Here is a 24,868-nt window from a genome sequence, read left to right as displayed (position 1 = left end):
AGGCTCCTTTCTTTTCAAAGCCATGTGGAACATTCACAGAAACTACTTACATCTTAAGCTACAAAATTTAACAAATTCAAAAACAGAAAAATTGTTTTAGCTATCTGCCTTGAATATGGTGTAATATAACTGTGATTTAACAAAATAAGTGGCCAAAATTTATCCACTTAAAAATTGTAAACCCTTCTATCTGATTTAGGGTTAAGGAAGAAATAAAAAGTAAGTTCACAAACTGTTTCAAATTAAACAGCAGTGAGAATATTAAAACCTTTGTAATTCAGCCAAAATGTAACTTTGAATTTTAGATATTAGAAAAATAATACAAAGGAAATGTAATCAAGGAGAAGTACATAGGAATCTTAAGCTATGTGTATAATACACAAAAACAAATTTGTCAAGTCCTTGCCTAGACAGGGAGCCAAGCTGACAATCTTGCCAGAGCACAGCCTCTGGCCCTGCCCACCTTGAGACCTTGAACAGCAACCTTCCGAGCCCCAGATCCCAGCTTACATACCCACCCAGGCAGGGAGCCACACCACAGTCCCTACCCAACTATGGGGCACAGTCTGGATCCCACCAACCAAGAAGCCTAGTTAGCAACCCCACCTGGCTATAGAGCTCAGCCCACAGCCCTGCCCATTTGCTAAGCACAGCCTATGGCCATGCCTGGGCAGAGAGCCAACCCATTGACCCTGCCAGACCTCAGAGTACAGTCAGTTACCTCACCTGATCATGGAGTGCAGCCTTTAGCCCCAACAACTATGGGGTACAGCTGACAGCCCCATCCAACCAGGGAGCTTGGCTAGCAATGGAGTGCAGCTTTTAGCCCCAACAACTATGGGGCACAGCTGACAGCCCCATCCAACCAGGGAGCTCAAGTGCAGAGCACATCAACAGCCTCACCTGGTCAAGGAACCCAGCCTGTAGCCCCACTTAATCGTGGAACCCAGCTTGCAGCCAGCCTGACCTGGGAGTCCTGTAACAACACTGACCAACCACACAGCAAAGCCAGTGGTCCTGTCCAGACAGGGAACCAAGCCAATGACCCCACCCAACTGCAGAGTACATCTTGCAGCCCTGCTTCATCATGCAGCCCAATGTGCAGCCCTGCCTGAGCAAGGAGTCCAACCAGCAGCAATATTTGACCAGAGAGCCTATCCTGGATGCCCCCCAACTGTGGATGATTATGAAGCCTACCTGTAGCCCAATTGCAAAGCCTAACACACGGCAGCACATGGCCAATGAGCATAGCCTGTGATCCTGCCCAACAGGAAGCAATGCTAGAGCCCAGCCAGCAGCCCTGTCTGACTGCAGAGCCCAACCAGTGGCCCCAGCTGACCTTAGCAGTATGGGCAGCAGCCCTGCCCAGCTAGAGAACCTGACAGCAAGTACTGCCTGCCTACCCATGGATGTTGTCTGCTGGCCTGTTCAGATCCAAAGGTAGGACTGACTGGTGAAGGACTATTCCTACTGAAGAAAACCTGTAAAGGCTGGAAGAAGTGGCTGCTTCCTTAGATGTACAGACACCAATGCAAGGATACAGGGATTATGAAGAATCATGGAAAAATGACATAATCAAAGGAAAATAATAAAGCTCAAATAATTAACCCTAAGTAAATGAATATATAGAAACTGACAACAAATTCAGATTAGTCCTCTTCAAGTTCAGTCAACTATAAGAAAACATGATGGACAACTAAACGGAATTAGGAAGACAACACATGATCAAACTGAGAGGTATTATAATAAGAAAGGAAAAGTAAATTAGAGGTATAAATATTTAAGAAAGGAGATAAAGTTATCAGTCTTTGCAGTTAGTTATTTGAATTCCTAGAAAAAGTAATCAACTGAAAAACTCCTATAAAAATAAGAAAATATATGTAAAATAAAATAAAATGCCCAGAAATTAACTAGATCTATAAAGAGAAAACTTTAAAACAATCCTTTGAAACACAGATAAAGACCTAAACAAGTGGAAAGGAATACCATGTTCTTTGATTAGGAAGACTCAGCATTCCAAAATGTCAACATGATCCAAATAAAACGTAACATGATTGAAATAAAATTACCACAGTAAGATATTTTTAAGGGGCGGAGAATCTACACAAGCTGGATGTGAAATTCATATGGAAAACCAAACAAACAAGAACACCAAGAAAAATCTGATAAAGAAGGGTAATAAGAGAGAGAGATAGCTTTACCCAATGTTAAAATTTGTTATAAAGCCTCATTAGTTAAAATATACTCAAATATAAAACTTAACTAATAAAAAGAGATGGAACAGAATAGAAAGTTCAGACACTGGCATAAACATTTATGAAATCACTTGGAGAAAGATGGACTATTTGCTAAGTGGTGATGGGACAAGTGAGTACGATTTTATTTAATAATCTTGTAAATGATTACAAATGGATAAAAAATTTAACTGAAAAATAAAAAAGTAGCAAAAAAAGTATTTTTATATACCTTATTGTGGAGAATGCTTTTTAAAGTATCCCACTAAATTCAAAAGCGAGAAAGGAAAAGATTCATTAATTTGAGAACATACAAAATTAAAAATATTTTTCTCTGTCATCAAACGGTACTGTTAAAAGAAAAAGAACAAATAATGAAATAATTGAAATATATACAATAGGCAAATATAATTTCCCTAATACATGAAGAACTCCTATAAATCCCTAAGAAAAACCAAAAAATGACAAAGAAAATATAATTATTTCTTAAGGCTGATGCACAACTTTGTTTATAATGAGAGAAATGAAACTTTAAAATACAGTGAAAACACAAGCTACTCTGAAATAACTATTGGTATTTTGCTATTTGTGTGGAGAAACATACTTTTATACATTCTTTGTGGAGATATATGTTAGTACTCTCTTGGATGGAGAACAGGGATAGAATTAAGTAACAGCTGTCAAAATTATAGTTATACACACCCTTTGATCCAGCAGTTTCAATTCTAGCCATATATCCTGGAGATGCAAAATTAATGTCTGAGCACCATTATTTATTGTAACATTGCTTGTGCTAACAAAAGATTGCAAACAGCCCAAACATCTAACTAATCTGCCCTCCACTCACAAAGCCATGTACAGAGGCACTCTGTCCAACCAAATTAAGGAGTAACTTTTTGTTACCCACACGTAGGTGTGGTATGGGCTAGCTTTTACTGATTTCTCAAAGAGGCAACTTAAAGGCTTGTGAAGCAGTTCTTGATTTTTTAATGATTTTTCTTCAATCCTTTACTGTTGTCTTGCCCACACATAATTTACCACACATAATTGAACTTTGACCCAATTTGTCCTTCTCAACTTCTTCCAAAGCATTTGTAATCTACTATGGATAAAATAGAAACAGTTCTTTCTGCAGTAATCTTTCTTTGGTTTATGTAACCATTAAATGAATTATGCAACTAACCTGTTACAAATAATATATGCACACTGAGGAATAATTAGAACCTTACTCTTAGTGTTAGGTCAACTAGTGGAAGTTGTTGTGCTGATTAAAAATAGCCTGCCTGTTCTAAGCATTCACCAAGCAAGATACCAGTTGGTGTATCTGAAAGAGGGATGGGGGAGCTTTGCTTAATCCAGCAAGTTGGTTAAGTATTCATTAAAGAGAACTTTTATTGCATGCTGACATTAGGTAAAGAGCAATCCACTATATTCCAGAAAAATTAAAACCAGAGTAATCCTAGTAAAAAAATGATTTGTTAATATCTTCATATTTTTATGTTATTACTGCTTTGTCTTCGTTATGACTTTCATGTAAGCTCAATTTCTTTCCAATATGTTACAGGCTTTGGCCAAAGAGTTACAAAATGATGTCCATGTGGTAAGGCAACAAATAAGAGAGCTTAAAAAAACGAAGAAAAACAGGGACGCCTGTAAAACCTCAACCCATAAAGCCCAGACCTTGGCAGCTTCTATCCTGAACATTTCACGGTCAGATTTAGAGGAAATATTAGACACAGAAGATGAAATGGTAAGATCATTTAAATATTTATTAGTAAAGGGTTTATTACACATTGGACTTAAGTACATATTTTTATTTGTTTTATACCTCTTAGAATTTCATCTTTAAGATAGTATTAATGATGGTAAGATTGTTAAAGTGCCAATGAAAGATACACATCAAGTATTAACCAACTCAAAAAGCCTTTAAAGAAATTTAACTGTATAATATAGAAGTAAACTAGTACTTACAACCTTTCAAATTACTTGTTATTCAATTCATTTATTCTTTCCTATCTCCTCCATTTTCTTTAATTTAATCATATTATATATCATGTAAACCAGTATACTTAATTAAGCTAGCTTAAGTGGATTTAGTTAAGCTGAGTCTCCATTGATTTGAAGTTTTTTTTCCCCTTGTGAGATTTTTTTAAAAAGTTCCAAATCTATTGGCTTTCATAGCTAAATTCAAAATTATTATTCACCAATATACGCTTTGAAAATATATTGTTGAAAAATATTTATTGCTTAAAATTGAGTAAAATACTTCTGTCTGAGTGAATTTATATGCATACAGGTATAGTCTTTAATAGCATTTCAGCACCTCCTGGGAAAGACACTGCATTTTTTACATAGCCACTGCCTCATAAACAGCAGAATCTCATACCACGCAGTCTTTTGTGAAACATGTGTAGGATGCTCATTCCTATCCTGCTATGGCTCTGAGCTTTAATTCATGAATGTTAGATTTTTATCCTTTGGAATGCTCAAAGATGATGGCACTAGCAGCTTCTCAACAAATGTTTGTTCAGTGATAGACTTAGGTGTCTGTATGAGATCCTCATCTGGCCCCCTCATCAGCTTCTGAAAGATCTTCTGGAATAGGGCAAATCTACAATATGTAAAGATTTTTGAACTACCAAGAATCCTTAGATAATAGTTAAAAGGAATCCTACAGGTATTATTTTCATCCAGTGGGTGAATTCCCAGTTTCTGTTTTCAGCAGCTATGTCAAAACGTCTGCAACTTTCTATCAAATTCTAAACTTTGAAGTATAAGAACAATATCACATATAGTACCAAATGTAAGACACATGGGAGTAATATTACTTCTGGCAAGGGTGTTAACTAAGCCTTATTATAGGCATTTAATTAAAATATGTTGATTGATGAGAAACCTAACAAAAATGTAAGGGTAAGGCCTCTACTGTTGCCTAGAAATTTTAAAACACACAGATTTAGCACAGTGTCTCATGCGAGTATGGCTGTGTGCATGTATGTGTTTACATATACACACATGCACTGATGCTAACACATGTACATATTCTGGAACACAGAGCCACCATGTTTTTTAAGACCAGGTAATCTCTAAAATGATGCACTCTCTGGGCTAACAAATTAGCAAAAAAAAAAAAAACCCTCCTTGAATGAGCAAATCAGAAAAGTTGTCCTCTTTGAATATGTGAATTAGAAAAGGATCTCTCTTGATAGCCCCAAAGACTAGATGGTGCATGTCTGTGAATAAATGGCACCTCTGCCTCTGGGCAGGTGGAGTCTGAAGACAGAGTACACAGCACTGTAACATGCATGTCACACAATCTTAAATCAAGTTCCTCCTGAAAGAATAAGAGATATAAACACACTGTTCTAAGAGGGATAGGTACATTTTGATATATTTACTAGATTTCATTATAGACCGGAGCTTATTTAGACTGATTCTGTAACCTTCCAGAGGTCCAAGAATTTGCCCAAGCAGAGCCCAGATCACCTGATTTATGTTCTTTACACTATATCGAACTGTAGTAAATTCACATCAGAAACTGTGATAGCCTATCTGAAGTGCCTAGTATGATGCTTGCCATACAGTAAATTTCAACAAATAATAGTTTCTCACGCCCTTCCCTTCTTGGAAAGTCAATTTTTTTTTCGTAAACTGAATTACAATTTCAAGTGAATCACCAACTGTACATATGAATACATTTCTATTCCAGAAATATTCTGTCATGATAATTGATGGGTTGAAAATACTTTGTGACCTACAGCACTTTAAGTTGGAGTGTCCCTTGCCTATCAGTAGATTATTGGATAGTTTGAATCAACAAGCATTTAAATATACCAGAGTCATGCCATGTTCTATTCTGTTTGTAATGAACAATTACTCCTTAGTTATCTGCTGACAAGTCAGATTTTGGATTATTAGGTTTTGTGTTATCTCACGAGAGTCACCTGTAAATGATTCTTTTATATAACACCATCTTATTTTTCACTTTAATTGCTTTTACTCCCATATTAGCCCCTACTTTGAGCTCCACTGTGAAGGTAGAAATTAAATATTTCTGAATTACTGTGAAATATATAAATATAGCTATATCTTCCATAGTATCTATAAATTAAATTTTAAAGAGCATGGATTTAAATATTTCTACTTTGAGATGACAGACTGTTCTTTGTTGGATCTAATTCTACTGATATTACTCCAGATTTATTCAGTATCTAACAGTGTAAACAAGTTCATATAAATTTCGTTAACACCAGTGTTTTTATTTTTTTTCTTTAGGAAATTGAAAAAACAAAAATTGATGCTGAAAATGACAAGGAATGGATGTTGTACATTCAGAAACTTCTTGAAGGACAGGTATTTCATTTTTCTGTTTCATATATTAAGCTTCCGAATAAGAATTCCAAGCCTTACATTTTCACCAGATGTCTAACTTTTTGTAAACACTTCCCCATTGTTTACTTCTGTTAGGTAAAGAAGTATTCCAATAGGTAGAAAAGAAAGTTAACCCTCTATTTGTACTTTTGGACTTAACAAATGAAACAAATGCCTTGGGATGAAGCCAACATGGGTCTTAGCAAGTGCATTAATTAAATTATTGAGTCAACCTCTGTGCTTGCTAGGCTGAAAAGGATCCATTCTCTCAGACCTCTTAGGAAAAGAGATTCTTTATTATGTGTCTTTAAAGTTAGTAGTTGATATGGACACCTGAGGAGTTCATGGGTTTCAGTGACCTTTTACTATGGACCTGTTTCCAGTCAATTCATGTTTTCCTCACAGCCAGACAGCTGTTTATTACTGTGTCTTCCCGCATTCTCTACAATATTTTCTACTGAGACCTCGAGCAGCTTGTTAGTGGGAAGTAAATATTGATTTGGCATCCTGTCAATGCAGAAAGAATGAAAAAATTTCCACCAGAGGCCCCTCAAACATTTTCCTATCGACATTTTCTGGGCCGAGTGGAAAGCTGCATAGAGGATGACAAGGCCAAGACGAGTTGAAATCCCTGAGGGGTCTATTGAGACTGCTGCTGTGACCTGTGTGATACTTTTTCTTCCCTTTCAAGTATTTTTTTAATACACATATAGTCTGCTGGGATGCGCCCCTCTTGTAAGTGATCAAGGGCAGTTTATTGGCAGGTGAGAGCCCTGCTTTTCTAGTCATAGCCAGCTTTTGTTTTGACATCACTGACAGCATGTAATGTATTCTAAAACTTTTTCATTGTAGTTCTTTTGGCTCAACCTAATTGTTTATTTTTTAAATGGACTGGAATAAATAAAAGCCAAAACATGTTTGTCAAAATACCCCAAAAATTGTCTTGTGATTTTTGGAAAGTCATTGTAAATGCTTCTGTGTAAAGGTTAAAAATAGAAACTGATATTAAATGCAATTATTTTACATTTATATTAACAAGTATCAGTTTCTGTGTTTTTAGTAAAGTCGAGAATAAGTAAATACTATATAAACTATTCATGTTAGTATCAGTTTGATATATTTTTGAAACATTGTCTGGAATCACTTTAATAACAATAGGTGATTAAAAATCATTTGCTTAAAGTTGTTTAAGTGTAGATGTGCAGGTGCTAGACAAAGCCTTTTACACTGACTACTTGCTTTTGAGAACAGAGGCCATTTCTTAATCATGTGGTACTCCCAGAACCTAGCTCAGTGGCTGGCACATCAAAGAATCAATAATGATTGTAATGAGGTTTTTCTTTTCAACTTGAAAATGATAAAAATAAACTTTTAAATGACTTTTTAAAGTGTTCACTTTGTAAATATGGCCTGTATTTATTTGAATTAGAAATTTTATCAAAATTATGGCTATAAAAATAATAATAATAAATCTGTACGTGTAAAGCTTTGTTAAATTTTACTAAAACTGTACTGACACTAGACCTGAGTTTTTTTGGTTAACACGTGGAGAGGTATATACATACATTCTACATTAGCTGAATGTATGCTTATTCTGTCCAGTAAGTATAAAAAAATTCTGTTGAAAATGGCATCAGACTGCTTAATACTGCAGCTTGATATAGTGCCTTTTTGTGCCACTGAGCCTGGACTCTGGAATATAATTGCCAGGCTGTATTGATTTAATTGCCCAGGTTTATTTGTGGACTCCTAATTATTGACTGGAGGTAAATTTAATGGAGCAGCCTTTATGAACACTGGGAAACCGCTGCTGTTGCTGTTATACATAATGAACTGCATCATGTGCCTTTAGATCATTTTTCAAGCTAATTTTATTCCACTGTGACAGTATGATAACATTTAAAAAGTCAAAGACTTTTTATTTTTATTACTGACATAGGTGGTTTTGCTGATGTCTTTGAATTTTGTGAGTGAAAAAATAGGTACTTCATTGGTTGCACTTGAATGTCGCTTTATAATTACACCCAAGAGAAAAATCTATAAAACAGAAAACATCTTTTTTTTTAGCCTACTTTTCTTCTCTCTCAATCCGAGCAATTATATTTGTCCTGAATTTTAGAAAAGGTTTTCTTTGCCCACCAGTTTTTTTTCAGAGTCTGAGTTACGCTCAGGATTGTATGGGCAAACGTGTAAATATGTTCATTCATACATTTTGTTTAGTTTATGGCTTATTGCTCCTTGGATATGAGCTTACATCATCTTCACATTGTGGAATAACTGAAGACATTTTCTAAAAATTACTAATGAGTCCAATATTTTTTTTTATTCAAATATTTTGATAAAGTTATTGGAAAACCTCTCTTAAGTATGTCCTCTCTGTGTGTTGGGTGCTGTATGTGATCGAATCCTGAGATTATCAGGGTGAATCTGGCCCTGTGATTTTGTCTTTTGTTTGATTGGGCCACAGAATTGCTTTCTGTTAAAAAAAAATAATTTTTTTTCTGCTTTTGTTTGATAGAATATCATATTGATAAAATATTCACCACAAAATAAAAAGCTGTTCTTCCATGTGGTAATGTGGAACTAATAATAATATGATACCTACTGCTGTTGTTAGCTACAAGTGCATGAGAACTAAAAGGTCTAAAATTTTAACTTATATATATTGTGATGCTATTGGTAATTTTTTATATTTGACATTTATCTGCACCTTACCTTTGTCCCCAGAGATTTCTAGTAATAAGAACCACGCTGAAAAAATCTTACTAAGTCTACTTTTATCTTTCTATGGCATAGCTGCCTTTAATTTCTTTGAACATTTTTATATGTATAAATCTCTCTTTTCACATTGATATATTTTTTAAAACTTATAATTTATGGCAGAGACAAACAAGCAAATTGATAATTAAAGTAGGATGGGAGAAACCACCGAAATTAGTTTGTCTGTAGTTTAGGGAGTGGGAGAAAAGATAGAAATAGGAAAAGTAGGCTGGGACCAAATTATAAAAGCTTTTGAGCAGGATCGGGATGCAATCAGAGTTGTGCTTTAGAAAGATGCTTAAGAGCAACATTGTAGGATGGTTGGAGAGAGGAGACTGGGAGCAAAAAGGTGTTCTAGGTAAGGGGCAGTGAGAGTCTGGATGTGGCCTGGCCATAGTATTAGAAAGGCTGGAGACAGATTGTGATCTGCATTATAATGAGTGAATAGATAGCAGTAATGAGATTAGATGAAAGGGGTCTGGGTGGAAACCAAAAGATGGGTGAGTTTAATATACTACATGAGGAGAGAAAGATAATGATATCTTTGGAGGTTTAGGGAACAAAAAAGGTAAGGCAGTTTTAGTTAAACAAAAGAAGTAAAGCCAGGCATAAAATGTTATAAACTTTATGATTCCATTCATACAAAATGTAAAAATAGGCAAATTTATAGACAGTATGTCTGTGGTTGCCAGAGGCTGGGGGGATATACAGAGTGACTGCTTACGGATAGAATTTCTCTGAGGATGATGAAAATGCTCTGGAATTACTAGTGATGGCTACACAATTTTGCGAATGTACTAAAAACCAATGATTTATACACTTTAAAATGGTGAGTTTTGCTATGTGAATTATATCTCCACTTAAAACAGTTAACTCCTTGATAATGGAAAATATTACAAAAAGAAAAAAAAAGAATACATTTAAAAGTAAATTTAATAAATTGCTTATTTCACATGTGTTGTGCCCCCCACCAATAGCAGAGATTTCTTTAAATGCAATTGAACTTGAATTCTGTCTAGTGGCTGTAAATATGAGTAAATGATATAAATATTTTTATTTCAAACTCAGTAGTTTCTTTTCAGTTGGCACATAAGGAGATGTCCTACCTTTATACTCTAATTGGTCTTACCTGTTCACATATCCAAACAAGGAGTCAGTTTTTTAAACTTTGCCCACTAACAGACAGTGTTTATCTGTTCTGCCCATTCTGATCCCCCAAATTAAAATTATAATAAAGGTCATTTTTAGGCCTTTATGATACCTACAACAGTCCTTTGTACTTGTGACTTTATAAAGGCAATGAAAATAATTAGTGGAAATTAAGCTGAGCCTGTGCTCTGGAATCATTAAAAAATATATATATGAGTACCTTCTACATGCCAGGTATTGTTTCAGGTTTGGAGAATATGGCAGTGAATAAAAGAGATAAAAATTCACTACTCTTATAGAATTTACACTTCTGGGGATGGAGGACAATAAATAGTTAAAATGTATAAACTATGAAATTTACTAGGTAGTTAACTGGAGTAGAATTATGGGTAGATATATTAAAATATGTATATATGTATAAAACAAATAATACATAGTTATAACCAGAGTGTGGATCTTTACTAAGATTCTATAAATACCCTTAGACATGAATGGCTAGAAAATGTGTCCTTGATTTATGGTGTGTTGCTTTATTCTTTGTTATTTGCTAATCCTTTTTTAGGTTTCATTTTGTCCATTTTAGTCCACTTTGTGTAGATCATTTTCTTCTATTGGAACTATATAAAAAATTCTGCCTTTTTGCCATCAGTTTTTGAGAATTTAAAGTACAGACTTTGATCAGTGGCTTTTCTTTACCTTTAGATATCCCCGTTCCTATTAGTTGCTTCAGATCTTGCAAATGCTGAAATTTAAAATGGCTAACTTTCCCCAGTGTCCTCTCTGCAAAATATGCTTACCTTCTATAGAATGCCTTGCAGTGTGGCAGTGGGAAGGGTTTTATAAATCTCCCTGGCTTTTGTAAATAGAATATACTACTAGCCTGAAGGTTAACTGAAAGTTTCTCCTTGCAACTCTGAAGCCATTTACTCTGTGGTTATTTCCTGTGTTGCACTTATAACAAATGCATTCACAAACTGACATACCCACACACTCACTCTGTCTCATCCATATAAGCCTACACACTCAGTAACCCACACAGAATTAATCCTCACATTTAGATGAAGTAGCAAGAGTTTAAAATTCTCTACTCACAGCCTTGCTGTTTTTTTTTTTTTTAATTTAACAAAGTAAGCCTACTTTCGTATCACTAGAATGTGATTACAGTTAAAAGGATCCTTTTTTTTATTATTGTATTTTAAGTTTTAGGGTACATGTGCACAATGTGCAGGTTTGTTACATATGTATCCATGTGCCATGTTGGTGTGCTGCACCCATTAACTCGTCATTTAGCATTAGGTGTATCTCCTAATGCTGTCCCTCCCCCCTCCCCCCGTCCCACAACAGTCCCCAGAGTGTGATGTTCCTGTTCCTGTGTCCATGTGTTCTCATTGTTCAATTCCTACCTATGAGTGAGAACATGCGGTGTTTGGTTTTTTGTCCTTGCGATAGTTTACTGAGAATGATGATTTCCAGTTTCATCCATGTCCCTACAAAGGACATGAACTCATCGTTTTTTATGGCTGCATAGTATTCCATGGTGTATATGTGCCACATTTTCTTAATCCAGTCTATCATTGTTGGACATTTGGGTTGGTTCCAAGTCTTTGCTATTGTGAATAGTGCCGCAATAAACATAACCTGTGCATGTGTCTTTAAAATAATTAAATTTATTTGAATCTACAATATCAGTTTTTTCTTGTAACTCTTTTTTCTTTTTTCTCATTTTATTGTTTTCTTCATATAGTTTTATCTCCTCTAATATATATTCTTGTGCTGTAAGAAAACAAAGAAGTTTATAACCAGTATTCTAAAATTAAGTCTCAACCAAATATAAAAAGATTTCTGTCTGGAAATTCTTTATTAACAGCTAATTCAATTGCTGTATATATTTGAAGTTAGCAGTACTATTTATTCAACAAACTTTTATCGAGTTCTGATAGTATGTAAAAGTGCTAGTCAGCATGGGAAATAAATTCCGGGACAATTCATGTCTTTAAAAAGCTTAAACTCTAAAGTAGGAAATTAATAAGTGTTAGGATGCAGAGAAAATTGTACACTTGTATGTTGCTAATGATAATGTAGAAAGGTGCTGTTATTGTGGAAAACGCTATGGCAGTTCCTCCACACATTAAGCATAGAGTTACCATATTATCCAGTAATTCTGCCTTGGGGTATATCTCCAAAAGAATTGAAAGCAGGAACTCAAACAGATATTCGTACACCAATGCTCATGACAGCATTGTTGACAATAGCCAAATGATGGAAATGATCCAAATGCCCACTGATGAATGAACGGATAAACTAAATGTGGTTTATGCGTACAGTTTATTATTCAGCCTTAAAAAGGCATGAAGTACTGAAACATGCTACAATATGGATGAACCTTGAAGATGTTATGCTAAGTGAAATAAGTCAAACACAAAAGGACAAATACTCTGATTCCACTTATTTGAGATTAGTCAAGTTCATAGAGGTAGAAAGTAGAATGGTGGTTGTCAAGGGCTGGTGAAACGAGGGGAATGGGGAGTTATTGTTTAATATATGTGGAATTTCAGTTTGGAAAGATGAAAAAGTCCTAGAGATAGAGGTGGTGATGGTTACACAACAACATGAATGTAATTAATGCCACTGAGTAAGTGACTTAAAAATGATTCAAATGATAAAATGTTCATCATTTCTATAACATAAAACAATTTTAAAAAATCTAAAGTAGGATTTATAGTCACTATATGTGGGGACACAGGTAATATTCATTTCCATTATGATTTCCAAAACATTAGGAAGCTCTTATTAATATAAGAGCCAAATTAATGTAGTCAAATATAGTATGGAACAGTTTTGCCTTCTAGATAGACAAGTTCCTTGAGAGCACAGTGAGTAATCTTTTACCCCCTATACCATGCTAAGGGAAAGCAAAAAGTCAGTAAATTGTGCCCTAAAAATATGGATTACCCGGAGAAGCATTAAAATGACTCTTACTCTTGCACCTTGAAAAGCCCATCCTATGTCACCTCATTCTGTTTTTTGTGATTTTCGAGGGATATTAGCAAGAACATTTTTCATCTAGATTTAGAACTAGACTTTTCCTTGGCTGCAGAAAATAGAACAAGATACATGAAGCACAATGGGTAATAAAATCAAAACCCCATACTTAAAATGTTTGCATTGTAAAATATCTAAGCCAACCACTCTTCCAGAGCACGAGCTCTGCCTTGTGGAATAATAGGAAACTCAGTTACTGCTGAAGAAATCCATTTTTGGCATCACGTGCCTGAGATTCATTCAGTTTTTCCTTATATTGACCAGAACTCTCTCCACACAGTAAACTTACAATGGCTTATAGTCAGAAGACCTGGGGTTGCGTTCTCTCTCACCCTAGCATGAGAAGAAGTTAGCTCCAGGCAAGTAACTAAAGCCTCTTTAATTCAATATCTTCAACTATAAGATAGAAAAAATACCACCTGACAGATTTGGAATGATAAAATAACGCATGCCAAAATGCATTGTCCCTTGTAAGAGTGTTTTGTCACCCTTAAAAACAATAATAGCTGTTTGAGGCCTGGCGAAAATATATGGAAAATTACTCAAACTTAGTAGCTAGTGATTTCTTATGTTTAATTATTTTTAATTTATTTTGAAAGCATATCTTTTTGCTAGATTTGTTACTAGTCTCCCCAGAAGATGCCTAACCCATTGCCTACTATAGAATAAATACAGTCATCACTGCATGAGGACATTTTGGCCAATGACAGACCACACTATACAATGGTGTCCCCATAAGATGATGATGAAGCTGAAAATGTTGTTTTAATTAACTTTTATTTTAGGTTCAGGAGTACATGTGCAGGTTATTATATAGGTAAACTCATGTCGTGGGGGTTTGTTGTATAGATTATTTCATCAACCAGGTACTAAGCCTAGTACCTAATAGTTATTTTTTTCTGATCCTGTCCCTCCTCCCACCCTCTATCCTTAAATAGGCCCCAGGGTCTGTTGTTCCCCTTCTTTGTGTCCATATGTTCTCATCATTTAGCTTCCACTTATAAGTGAGAATAGGCAGTATTTGGTTTTCTGTTCCTGTGTTAGTTTGCTAAGGATATAATGGAGCTGAAAAATTCTTATCAACAAGTGACACTGTAACCATCCTAAGGTTGTAGCACAACACATTACTCTTGTTTGTGGTGATGCTGATGTAAACCTGCTGTGCTGCCACCCATAGAAAAGTACAGCATATACAATTATGTACCGCACATAATAATAATGATAATAAATGTCTGTTACTAGTTTATGTATTTACTATACCATACTTTTTTTTTTTTTTTTTTGGTCATAGAGTCTCACTCTATCTCCCAGGCTGGAGTGCAATGGGGCAATCTTGGCTCACCAAAACCTCCACCTGACAGGCTCAAGCAGTTCTGCCTCAGCCTCCTGAGTAGCTGGGACTACAGGTGCATGCCACCATGCCCGGCTAATTTTTTTTTTTATCTTTTGCCGAGATTGGGTTTCGCCATGTTGCTCAGGCCGGTCTCCAACTCCTGAGCTCAGGTGATCTGCCTGCCTCAGCCTCTCAAAGTGCTGGGATTACAGATGTGAGCCACTGTGCCCAGCCTACTATGCCATACATTTTATCATTATTTTAGAGTGTCCTCTTCTACTTATTTAAAAAAAAAAAACTTAACTGTAAAACAGCCTAAGGCAGGTCCTTCAGGAGGTATTCCAGAAGAAGGCATTGTTGACATAGAAGGTGACAGCTCCGTGTGTGTTATTGTCCCTGAAGGCCTTCCAGTGGGACAAGATGTGGAGGTGGAAGACAGGGATAGTGATGACCCTGACCCTATGTAGGCCCAGGGTAATGTGTGTGTTTGTGTCTTATTCTTTAATTAAAACGTTTAAAAATAAAAAAATAGAAAATTATTTATCTCCTTACAGAATAAGGATATAAAAATGTTTTTATACAGCTGTACAGTATGTTTATGTTTTAAGCTAAGTATTCTTCCAAGAGTCAAAAATTAAAGCTTACAAAGTAAAGTTACAGTAAGCTAAGGTTAATTTATTATTGAAGAAAGAAAAAGGCTTTTTAATACACTTAGTGAAGCCTAAGTATACAGTGTTTATAAAATCTACAGTAGTGTACAGTAGCATATAGTAATGTCCTAGGCCTTCACATTTACTCACCACTCACTCACTGACTCGCCCAGAGCAACTTCCAGTCCCACAGGCTCCATTCATGGTAAGTGTCCTATTCAGGGGTACCATTTTATAAATTCTTCTATACCATATTTTTACTATGCCTTTCCTGTGTTTAGATATACTAATACTTATGATTGTGTTACATTTGCCTACAATATTTAGTACAGTAACGTGCAGTAACAGGTTTCTACCCTAGGAGCAATAGGCCATAGCGTATTGCCTAGGTGTGTAACAGGCTATACCATCTAGGTTTGGACAGCGACAAAATTGCCTAACAATGTATTTCTCAAAATGCATCCCTATTGCTAAGTGATGCATAACTGTATTTGTTGAGTGCTTTCCTTGAGGAGGTATAATTCACTATCCACATTCATCCAGATTCTGGAGCAACATATTTAAATCAACATTGAGTGACACAGTGATGAATAAGAGACTGAATAATTCATTTCTCTTTTGGATCCTTCCCCATCCCTTTATTTTTCCTACCTGTACTATTAAGTGTTCTCTTAGTCATTTCAGGCTGTTATCACAGAATACCATAGACTGGGAAACATTTATTTTTCACATTTCTGGGGTCTGGGAAGTCCAAGATCAGGCATTAGCCATAGGAGCATTCTTCCTGTTTTGTAGATTGTGGTCTTCTCATTGTATTCTCACATAGCAGAGAGAGCAAGAGGGCGAGTAAGCTCTCCTGTCTCTTTTTATAAGGGTACTAATCCCGTTCAGGATGCTTCCATCCTCATGACCTAATTACCTCCCGAAGCCCTTATCTCTTCATACCATCAATTGCGGTTTAGGATTTCAACATACAAATTTTGGGGGAACACAAGCATTTAGTTAATAATAAGGGTCTACCTGCTAAATACTTTTTATATCAGTTAAGCCTTCTTTTCCTGAACTCGAAGTTTGTATCCATGTGATAAACATTGGTATTCACACCTAGCCCTATTGAGCCCCCAAATTATTTCTTTAATGTCTACATAAAAAGGGACTCCTTGTTACAGTGGACTGTAGACTCTTAAAGCATTATCTCTAGCGTGTATATCTCACCTAGTCATGAAGGAGTATACAAGGAATGGACATATCCCCTTAAAGTATATATACTACACAGTTCCTGGCATTTGAGAACAAAGTCAGTCATATTAGGATAGTCCGAATACCAGTATTAAGATGTATTTGTCATTATGTGTGCTGGCTTCCTGAGAAGACAACCAGGACTTCAAAAAGGTCTTGCAGGGGGTTGGAGAAGGCGGGATAAAGTAGTAATGTGTCAGGCTTTGTGTAAGACCACTGTCTAAACAATTCAGAGGGGTCCAAACTGATGTCCAAGGGAGCTTAGGGAATTCCATTCCTTTTTGTGCTGGTATGATTGTGCAAAGCATTATCTTAAAGGTGAAGGCACAGCAGTAGTCTCTGATCTATGAGAATATTGGTCATCAGTTAGGGAAAAATGACTTGACAGGAGTGGAAAATGAGAGAGGGGAAGAAACTCCCAGCTGCTGAGGAACCAGTGACAAGGGGTGAGCTCTATCTAGGCAAGTTTTGGGGCTGAGAATTACAGTGTCACACAGGAACCGGACAAGAAGCCTACTCACAGCCTAGAGGTGCTTCTGGGTTTGAAGGAAAGTCTATAGCTAACTTAAATTTCTCTTCTATCTTAGATAACTTACCATAGCCCTAAAGAACTTGCTGGCAGTTCATTTTACTAAATCCTGAAGTAACTTACCAAGCATCTCCCCAACCCCAAGGACTTTATAAATAGAATAGATCACCCATTTGCTTTAAGTGTTACGGAAGCACTCCTTGAGGCTTTTTTCTTCATTCTGTCTTACAACTTCTAGAGTAAGGTTCAAAATTAAGGAGAAAAAAACTATAGCCTTCAACAGAGTTTGAAAGCAGCAGGCACAGCCTTCTCTGTCCATTTTTAGCAGAACTCCAAGAGTTCTTTATATCTGTTAGAATATGCAGCAGAAATAGAAACAACCATTTAGGAGATGTGACTCAAAATTCAGCGCCAAATTTAAACTATAAATACATTGTTCTTTCTGATAGCATTCTTGATTATTTTAACTAGTTCAGTCTTTAACTGCAAGATAATAGAGTGGATGCCAACCACTCAGATTTGTGTGTGTGCTTGTATGTATGTATATGTATGTAAATAAATGCATATACCAAATGTTGCACCTTTAATTTTATAATAAACTACATTATCCTATCTTACTAAGGTCTCCTTAAGTCAGATTTTAAGAGCAGATATAATTCATAAAATTTTATATTCTTCACTTTCAATATGACTCTAGATAAAAGTCAAATTTTATCTTACAAGAAATATCTTTTTGGTCATACTCTTCAAACAGAAAACAAGAATAAAAATGGCCAAATTGTTAATTTTATCCTTTATACTTAAAAATTATCCTTATTTCCATTTTTTCTTTCGATACAAAAGAATTTCAATTTTATATTAAGAGTATATTGCCATTAATGCTGATGTAGTAAGTTATTTTTATGTTTTGCAATCATTTAAGCTTTGCTATTTTTCTAAGATAGTTCTCAAGCATCTGCAGTCATCATTCATATCATTTATATGTCACCTCTAAAGTAAGCCACAATTTGTAAGTGTGAGTAATAAATTTAAGATTGTGATAGTTGCATACCAGTTCCTAAAGGTAAACTTCTGTAGGTGTTTATATGTCAGAGAAGCTAAAAATCTGTGTGAAATCAGGGGAGATCCCTCCAGTAATGGAAATCACTCTTTGCAGCAGGAACAGCCAGAATGACTAGGAAGATCTGCCTTAACACTACCTATAGACCGAGGCAAACTTTGTCAGATATCCCCGTTAAATTTCTATGCCAAGAAATTTCACTCTATGAAATCTTCACCTGTCCATTTTTCTCTTTATGCTGAAGAGTTCAAACATGTGTAACTCTGCACTGATATGCCCAGGAGTATAATTTCTCCTTCTTTATCCAAGAGAGAAAAAGAAATCATGCAGACTCTCTGGACTTTGTAATCCCTGGCAAATACCATCTGAGATGAAACCCACAGCAGCATCATGTTGGTTTGTTGTTTCAGATGTATTTGATAGGGTGCAAGAAGATCTTTGCTGTGGTCAGTCAGATTGCCACTTCTATCCAACTGTAAAATCCTATTAGTAAAAAGGCAGCTATGCCTGTCTGTACCTCAGAGATTTCTAAGGGAGACATAGCCCATTCCAGAATGCATATAAAGATAATATAATTAACTATAAACTCCTTGTATGAAATAAATATGCATTTAATCTGGACTTCAAAGTAGAAGGTTTGGGTCTCTTGTTCTTAGTGTTTTTAAAACATTTTGTACTTAAAAAAATATGGCAAACAAATGAGCAGACCATGTGAATTTTTAAAGTGCTTTCCGAGGCATATTGTATTTTAAGTACAGTTTCAATCCTAACTCTAACCAACCTAGAGCTACATGCTGAGAACTGATGTTCATGTGGTACTGTAAGATTTTGAAGAGCTTTCTTGAATCACTGAAGATTAAATTATGTTCCCTCTGACTTTCAGGTTAACTATAATTTATGATGTTTAAGAATTAGCGTGATATAAATAATAACTCTCAATTAACCAAAATAGCCAGTTAACTTGAAAATTCCACTCTTAGCCATTTTTATAAACAAAATCTTTTGGTAATTCATTCTAGACTAAGCAGAATTGTTTTGTGTACAATCTATGGAAAATGTTTGCTAAATAAATGAATAGTATAAACTTGGTAAGAGAGGTAATTTTTAAAACCAAAAGTGTTAGTGCATTCATTATTTGAACACATATTGAATCTGTTCCATAAACCAAGAACTATTTGTAAAGCAGGAAGGAACAGCTACTTAAATTTTTTTAAATTGACAGTTACTTTAAATTGTTGTATTTATTTGAAAACAGTAAGTATATTTTACGAAATGTTTTGTAGTTCTGACCTTTTCTTAGTCTTCCTCTAAATTTGTTTCAGTTATTAACTATTTTATCATATTTTCTGTTACAAAATTACCTTAATTATGACTGAGCCTTATGTATTTAAAAAATAATTTTTGGAAGACCTCTTTGAAAGCTGAATTTACAGTTAGCAATAAACCATAAGATATAAACAGCAAGTAGAGTGAGCACTGGGTTTAGAGGAAAATATTGTCAATTGGTTCATAGAAAGGGAAAATAGAAAAATTGAATTAAAATAAAAAATTTAAATCTCACACTAGTAAGATATATGAAATTTTGTCTAAAATTATGTAATGACAAATAATATGATTCTTCTGAACTATTATAGACAAATAGGTTCCTGCAAGGGCAGTAGATGTACGTATACTATGCATTTTGATTTAAGGGTTGACTCCTTTTTGAAATCCAAAATATGTTAGCCTCTATAAAAAGCTTAAAGGAAGCTTATAATCTAATAAAACAGGATTGGCATACAGTTGTGTTTAACTTTGAGGCTTTTAGTTTTATTGGGAGCCAGAGCAAGAGAATAAAGGGAGTTGGTAATAAATTCGTAAATGGACTTCCCATTCCACATTGGAGGGTTTCTGGAAGAGTTATTTGAGCTTGACTTTTTAAAGGTAATGTCCATGTTGAAAATTGTTCAGATTACAAGATAATAAGAGTAGATTTAGATTTAAATTTGAAAATGAAATTTGCAAACAGTATAATTAATGCCAACACATTGTGGACTGGTGAAAGGTCTGTCACATTGTTACACAGGAAATGATATAACCAGCATGTTCCCCAAACTGTGTTTCATGGACCACTATTTTAGCCTGATAAATAGACCATGAGAACAGGATGGACAAGTGAATTTAGAAATAGGATATTATATTGCCCTCTTGGAGAAACCAGTGCCTGTTAGCCTTTTAAAGATTCTTAAGAGGTAGAAGTTTGGTTTGTTTCCCAAATGTATTTGATTAGAGAACAATTTTAGAAAATGAAACACTTCTGCTTTGTTTCCACCAGTAAGGGATGGGAAATTACTCCCTTCTTGTATCTTCCTTTTAGATAGGAATGCATGTAGTACTGAGTGACATCATTTAAATGAAAGTTGCCTAGTAGTCTTGTCATTTTTTTGTGCATTTCTTTCACACCTAAAATTAATGCTCTCGAGGTTTAAATTTTTATTTGTAAAACTGGCATCTTTGTCCAATGTAATTCTTTTTTACATCCAAGAAAAGCAATTTGTCAAAATTAAAGCATACTGCTTTTATCATTATCCTCCATAAGAGAACTGATCATATTCTTTTTTCTTATTTCTAAGATATGCTTTTCCCACTTCTTCACATTCCTGAAATTGGGATGCATATGCAGTATGAGTGTGTTTGATGTGGTGGGTTTTTCCCTCTAGAAAAGCTGTTTTAAAGTCAATGTATATGTCTTCTATTCATCTGTATCTTAAAACTGAAGAAATGTGCTCTTTTGATATCTTATACTTTCTTTAGTGGTAAGTTTCAAGTAAGACAAATATGTGAAGCTCCTGTGTTTCTAGGGAACAGACACAGACTCAGACTACCTTAAGGAGAAGGCAGATTACTATAAACATAAGAAGGGACTTAAACTAGAATGCTCTTTGGGTCTGAAGCAGTTTTCTGGATCAGCTGTGGTCTCTATTTCTCTTTCATGGCTAATGTGGTCTATTTTTTTTTGCCTGTCTGCTCTTTAGTTCTACTACCACAGCCAGTCTTTTCTCTTTTCTCCAGTCCAAATTTAGCAAAGAGCCATTCTGATTGGTTTAATTATAGACACCTTAGTGGAGCATAGCTGAGGACACAGACAAAGGCCGTCAGGCCATCTTGGGTCAGATGCCGACAGTGATACTGTTAGTGGTCCATCCTAGCACAAAAATGGGCCTGATGCTACTGCCCTGCAGGGAAGGGGGCTGGGCATGCTAAGCATTCCCATTAATATATTCAGGGAAACAGAAGTAGTCTATCCCTGGTTGATCTAAAGGACAAGTCCAAGAAATGACTTAACTTCTTAATTATGACAGACCTCTTATGTGAGGCTATGTAGCTGAGAATAAGGATAAGAGAAATTTCTAGGATTCAGAAGTAACTGGGGCTGCATTTCAGATTGTCTTTTACTTACCACCTATAACTGTATAACTGTATTGGATGAGTTGGAGTTCTACAGGCAACTCACTGAAGCAGAGGGAACAATAAAACTTGACCAGAAAAGTTATATAAATTATGAAATTTAAAAATGTAGTCTACATTTCATAAACTCAGCAGTTTGCAACATGTGTATTACACTTTGATATGCCAAACAACTTTTCTATAACAACTTAATCAATGGGTATACTTTTGCCATTTTTTCCTCTGAAGTTTTTACTCTACAATTCTTGAGATGTTCGGCTCTATCGCAGACATGTGGATTGATGGTTCTCTCTCATTCTTTTGTGAGTGATGAACATACAGTACTACTTCTGTGGGCCTGTGTGCCCTAGAGATGACTGTAACCTGCTATTGATCAGCTGATTGAAGATAAATGGCTTAGCTGCTTGTATTGCAGATTACATCATTAACATGGTCAGTAAACCATGAATTGTTCAATAAGGCGTTTATCTTTTTTCATTTTACTTCTGCTCTTTTATCATTTTTATTAGAAAAGACAAAATTACCCACACTAACCAGCAAGATCAGTAGAAAAGAGATCCAGTAGGTACCATTATGGCTGCAAAGTTGCAGACATCTAACTTCTAATGGTTTAATGATATTTAGTATGTTTTTGAACTGAAGAAAATATGGAGTTTTAATAATCTTTTTTGTGTTTCTTTTACAGCTTCCTTTTGCCTCATATTTACTAGAAGCAGTACTGGAAAAAATAAATGAAAAAAAGAAACTAGTTGAAGGATATTTCACAATTATGAAAGATATTAGATGATATTAAAATGGAGAGCTTTATTGCAAATGTGAAAGCTTTTTATGTGGTGTGATTGGAATATATGCATTGCAATCCTGACACAGTATCTGCTCCAACTATCAATAGTCAGGTTCAATACCAAAATAAGAAGTCTCTGAAAATAATTAATTGCTGAACAAGTGAAACTAATTAAGTACATAGCCATTTAAAAGGAAATAGTGTAGTATTTGATTGTCGAATACAAATATTGCCACAAATCAGTGCAAACTTAAAAATGATTTTCCTTCTAGTGCATTAAAAGAAACTGAACAGGCTTGGGACACACAAACTGGCCTGAGCATAAGAAGAAAAAGTATCAACTAAGGATTTAATGTTTTAAGTTTCATGAAGAAACTAGACTTTTTACATAAAACTGCTATAGATTGCCATAAGTGGTCCAGGGAGCAACAGATTTGTAGTATGAGCAAATATAAAATGAAGCATCATAACTTGAGCATTTATTGAAATAAATTGTGTGGTCCAATTGAATCTGTTCTCATTGATGTGCTGGTTTATGTAGAAGGTACTGTGTATTTCTACAACTATTTGGCAAAAACAAAAACATTTTCTTCTCTCTCTTAACTTCATAATACTATACGTTGTGTAGTCATATAAATTTGCAGGGGACCACAAACCCAGTGTATAAAATTGGCTCTATTTAGCAGAACTACTACTGTGGTCAACTAATTAAAGTTACATTCTTAACCAGGATGTCATCCTTACTTAGATTCCTGAACATTCCCACCTCATTTCACCTCTTCACCGTGTTCCTGCCATACTCTTTTTGGTTCCTCTAATTCACCAAACTGGTGCCTGCCTCCCACATTTGCCCTTGGTCTTCTCTCTTTCTAGAATACTCTGCACTCAACTTTCCTCATGGCTGGCTCCTTCTTATCATTCAGGTCCACCTTCCCCGGTCCCTCAGAGACACGTTCTCTGACCAGCTTACTATTTTATTTCCTCATAGCACAAAATTATCTATCTGTTCATGTATTTGTTTTCTTGTTTGTTTTCTTCTTTTCCCTCTTTAGTAAGTAGGTTCCATGAGATTAAGGCAAGGGTTGGCAGATTATAGCCTGCAGGATGAATCTGGCCTGCCACCTGTTTTGTATGGCCCACAAGCTAAGAATGTTTTTGTCTTATTAAATGGTTTTAAAAAAATCAAAAGGAGAATAATATTTTGTAGCATGTGAAAATTATATAAAATTCAAATTTTGGTGTTCGTCAATAAAGTTTTATTGGAACACAGTGGTGCTCATTCATTTCTGTACTGTTTATGGCTGCTTTCACACTACATGAGTGTAGTTGAGTAGTAGTTAACAGAAGAGACTGTGCTTCTCTACTGCTTGGAATGCTAGAAATAAAAATGACACAGTTACAACCTGACAGAACTTTAGGTGACACAAATGCTGCCTTACTGCAATTTAAAAAAAAATACCAGTACACACTTTCCATGTCAAAACAGGAAAAGAAGAAAGAAATGACCATCAAATGTCACACACTTAAGGCACAATGAAGTGCGGAGTTTGTTACTGAATTGGATGGCGAAGCATTGTGTTTATTATGTGATGACACTATATACCCAAAGAATGCAATTAAAACATTACCATACTAAGCATTCATCACAATATTCCCAACTCACAGGAAAGCACGAGTAATAAAAAATTACAAACTTAAAATGTAATACCTCATTGCAGCAGAATTTTGTTACAAAAATAAAAATGAGACTGCTAGTATGACCTTGATACCAAGACTAAACAAAGACAGTGTACAAAAAAAGAAAATGTGGTAGACTGAGAAATGGCCCCTGAAGATGTTCACTCCTTAGTCCCCGAAACCTGTGAATGTGTTACCTTATATGTCAAAAGGAAATTTGCAAATATGATTAAGTCAAGGATCTTGAATGGGAAGATTATCTTGGATTACCGATGTGAGCCTGATGAAACCACAAGTGCTCTTATGAGAGGGAGGCAGGAAGAGTCAGAGAGAGAGAATAATGTTACCAGAGAGGTGGAAAGAGCAATTCGAAGATGCTGCAGTACTGGCTTAAAATATGGAGGAACGGGCCATGAGCCAAAGAATGTGGATGGCCCTTGGAGACCAGAAAAGGCAAGGAAACAGATTCTTCCTAGAGCCTTGGGAAAAGCTCAGTCCTGTCAGCACCTTGACTTTACCCCAGTGAAACTGATTTTGGACATCTAGAACTGTAAGATAATACATTTTATCTAACTTAAGCCACTAAGTTTGTG

General features: G+C 35.4%; 1 protein-coding gene across 6 annotated transcripts in view; it reads left to right on the top strand.

Moving 5' to 3' along the window:
* CNTLN (centlein) overlaps positions 1-23,867 on the top strand; it is a 369,272-nt gene extending 345,405 nt beyond the window's left edge. For all 6 annotated transcript variants that reach the window (XM_055294179.2, XM_055294183.2, XM_063609088.1 and 3 more), the window contains 3 exons: positions 3,799-3,984; positions 6,510-6,587; positions 22,500-23,867. In XM_055294179.2, the coding sequence (XP_055150154.1) occupies positions 3,799-3,984; positions 6,510-6,587; positions 22,500-22,601 (366 nt within the window). In that variant the 3' untranslated portion in view covers positions 22,602-23,867. The remainder of the gene's footprint in view (positions 1-3,798; positions 3,985-6,509; positions 6,588-22,499) is intronic.
* The last annotated feature ends 1,001 nt before the right edge of the window (positions 23,868-24,868 follow it).

Source organism: Symphalangus syndactylus, chromosome 9 (genome assembly GCF_028878055.3).
Source record: "Symphalangus syndactylus isolate Jambi chromosome 9, NHGRI_mSymSyn1-v2.1_pri, whole genome shotgun sequence".
Lineage (NCBI taxonomy): Eukaryota > Metazoa > Chordata > Mammalia > Primates > Hylobatidae > Symphalangus > Symphalangus syndactylus.
This window is presented reverse-complemented; position numbering and strand designations above follow the sequence as displayed.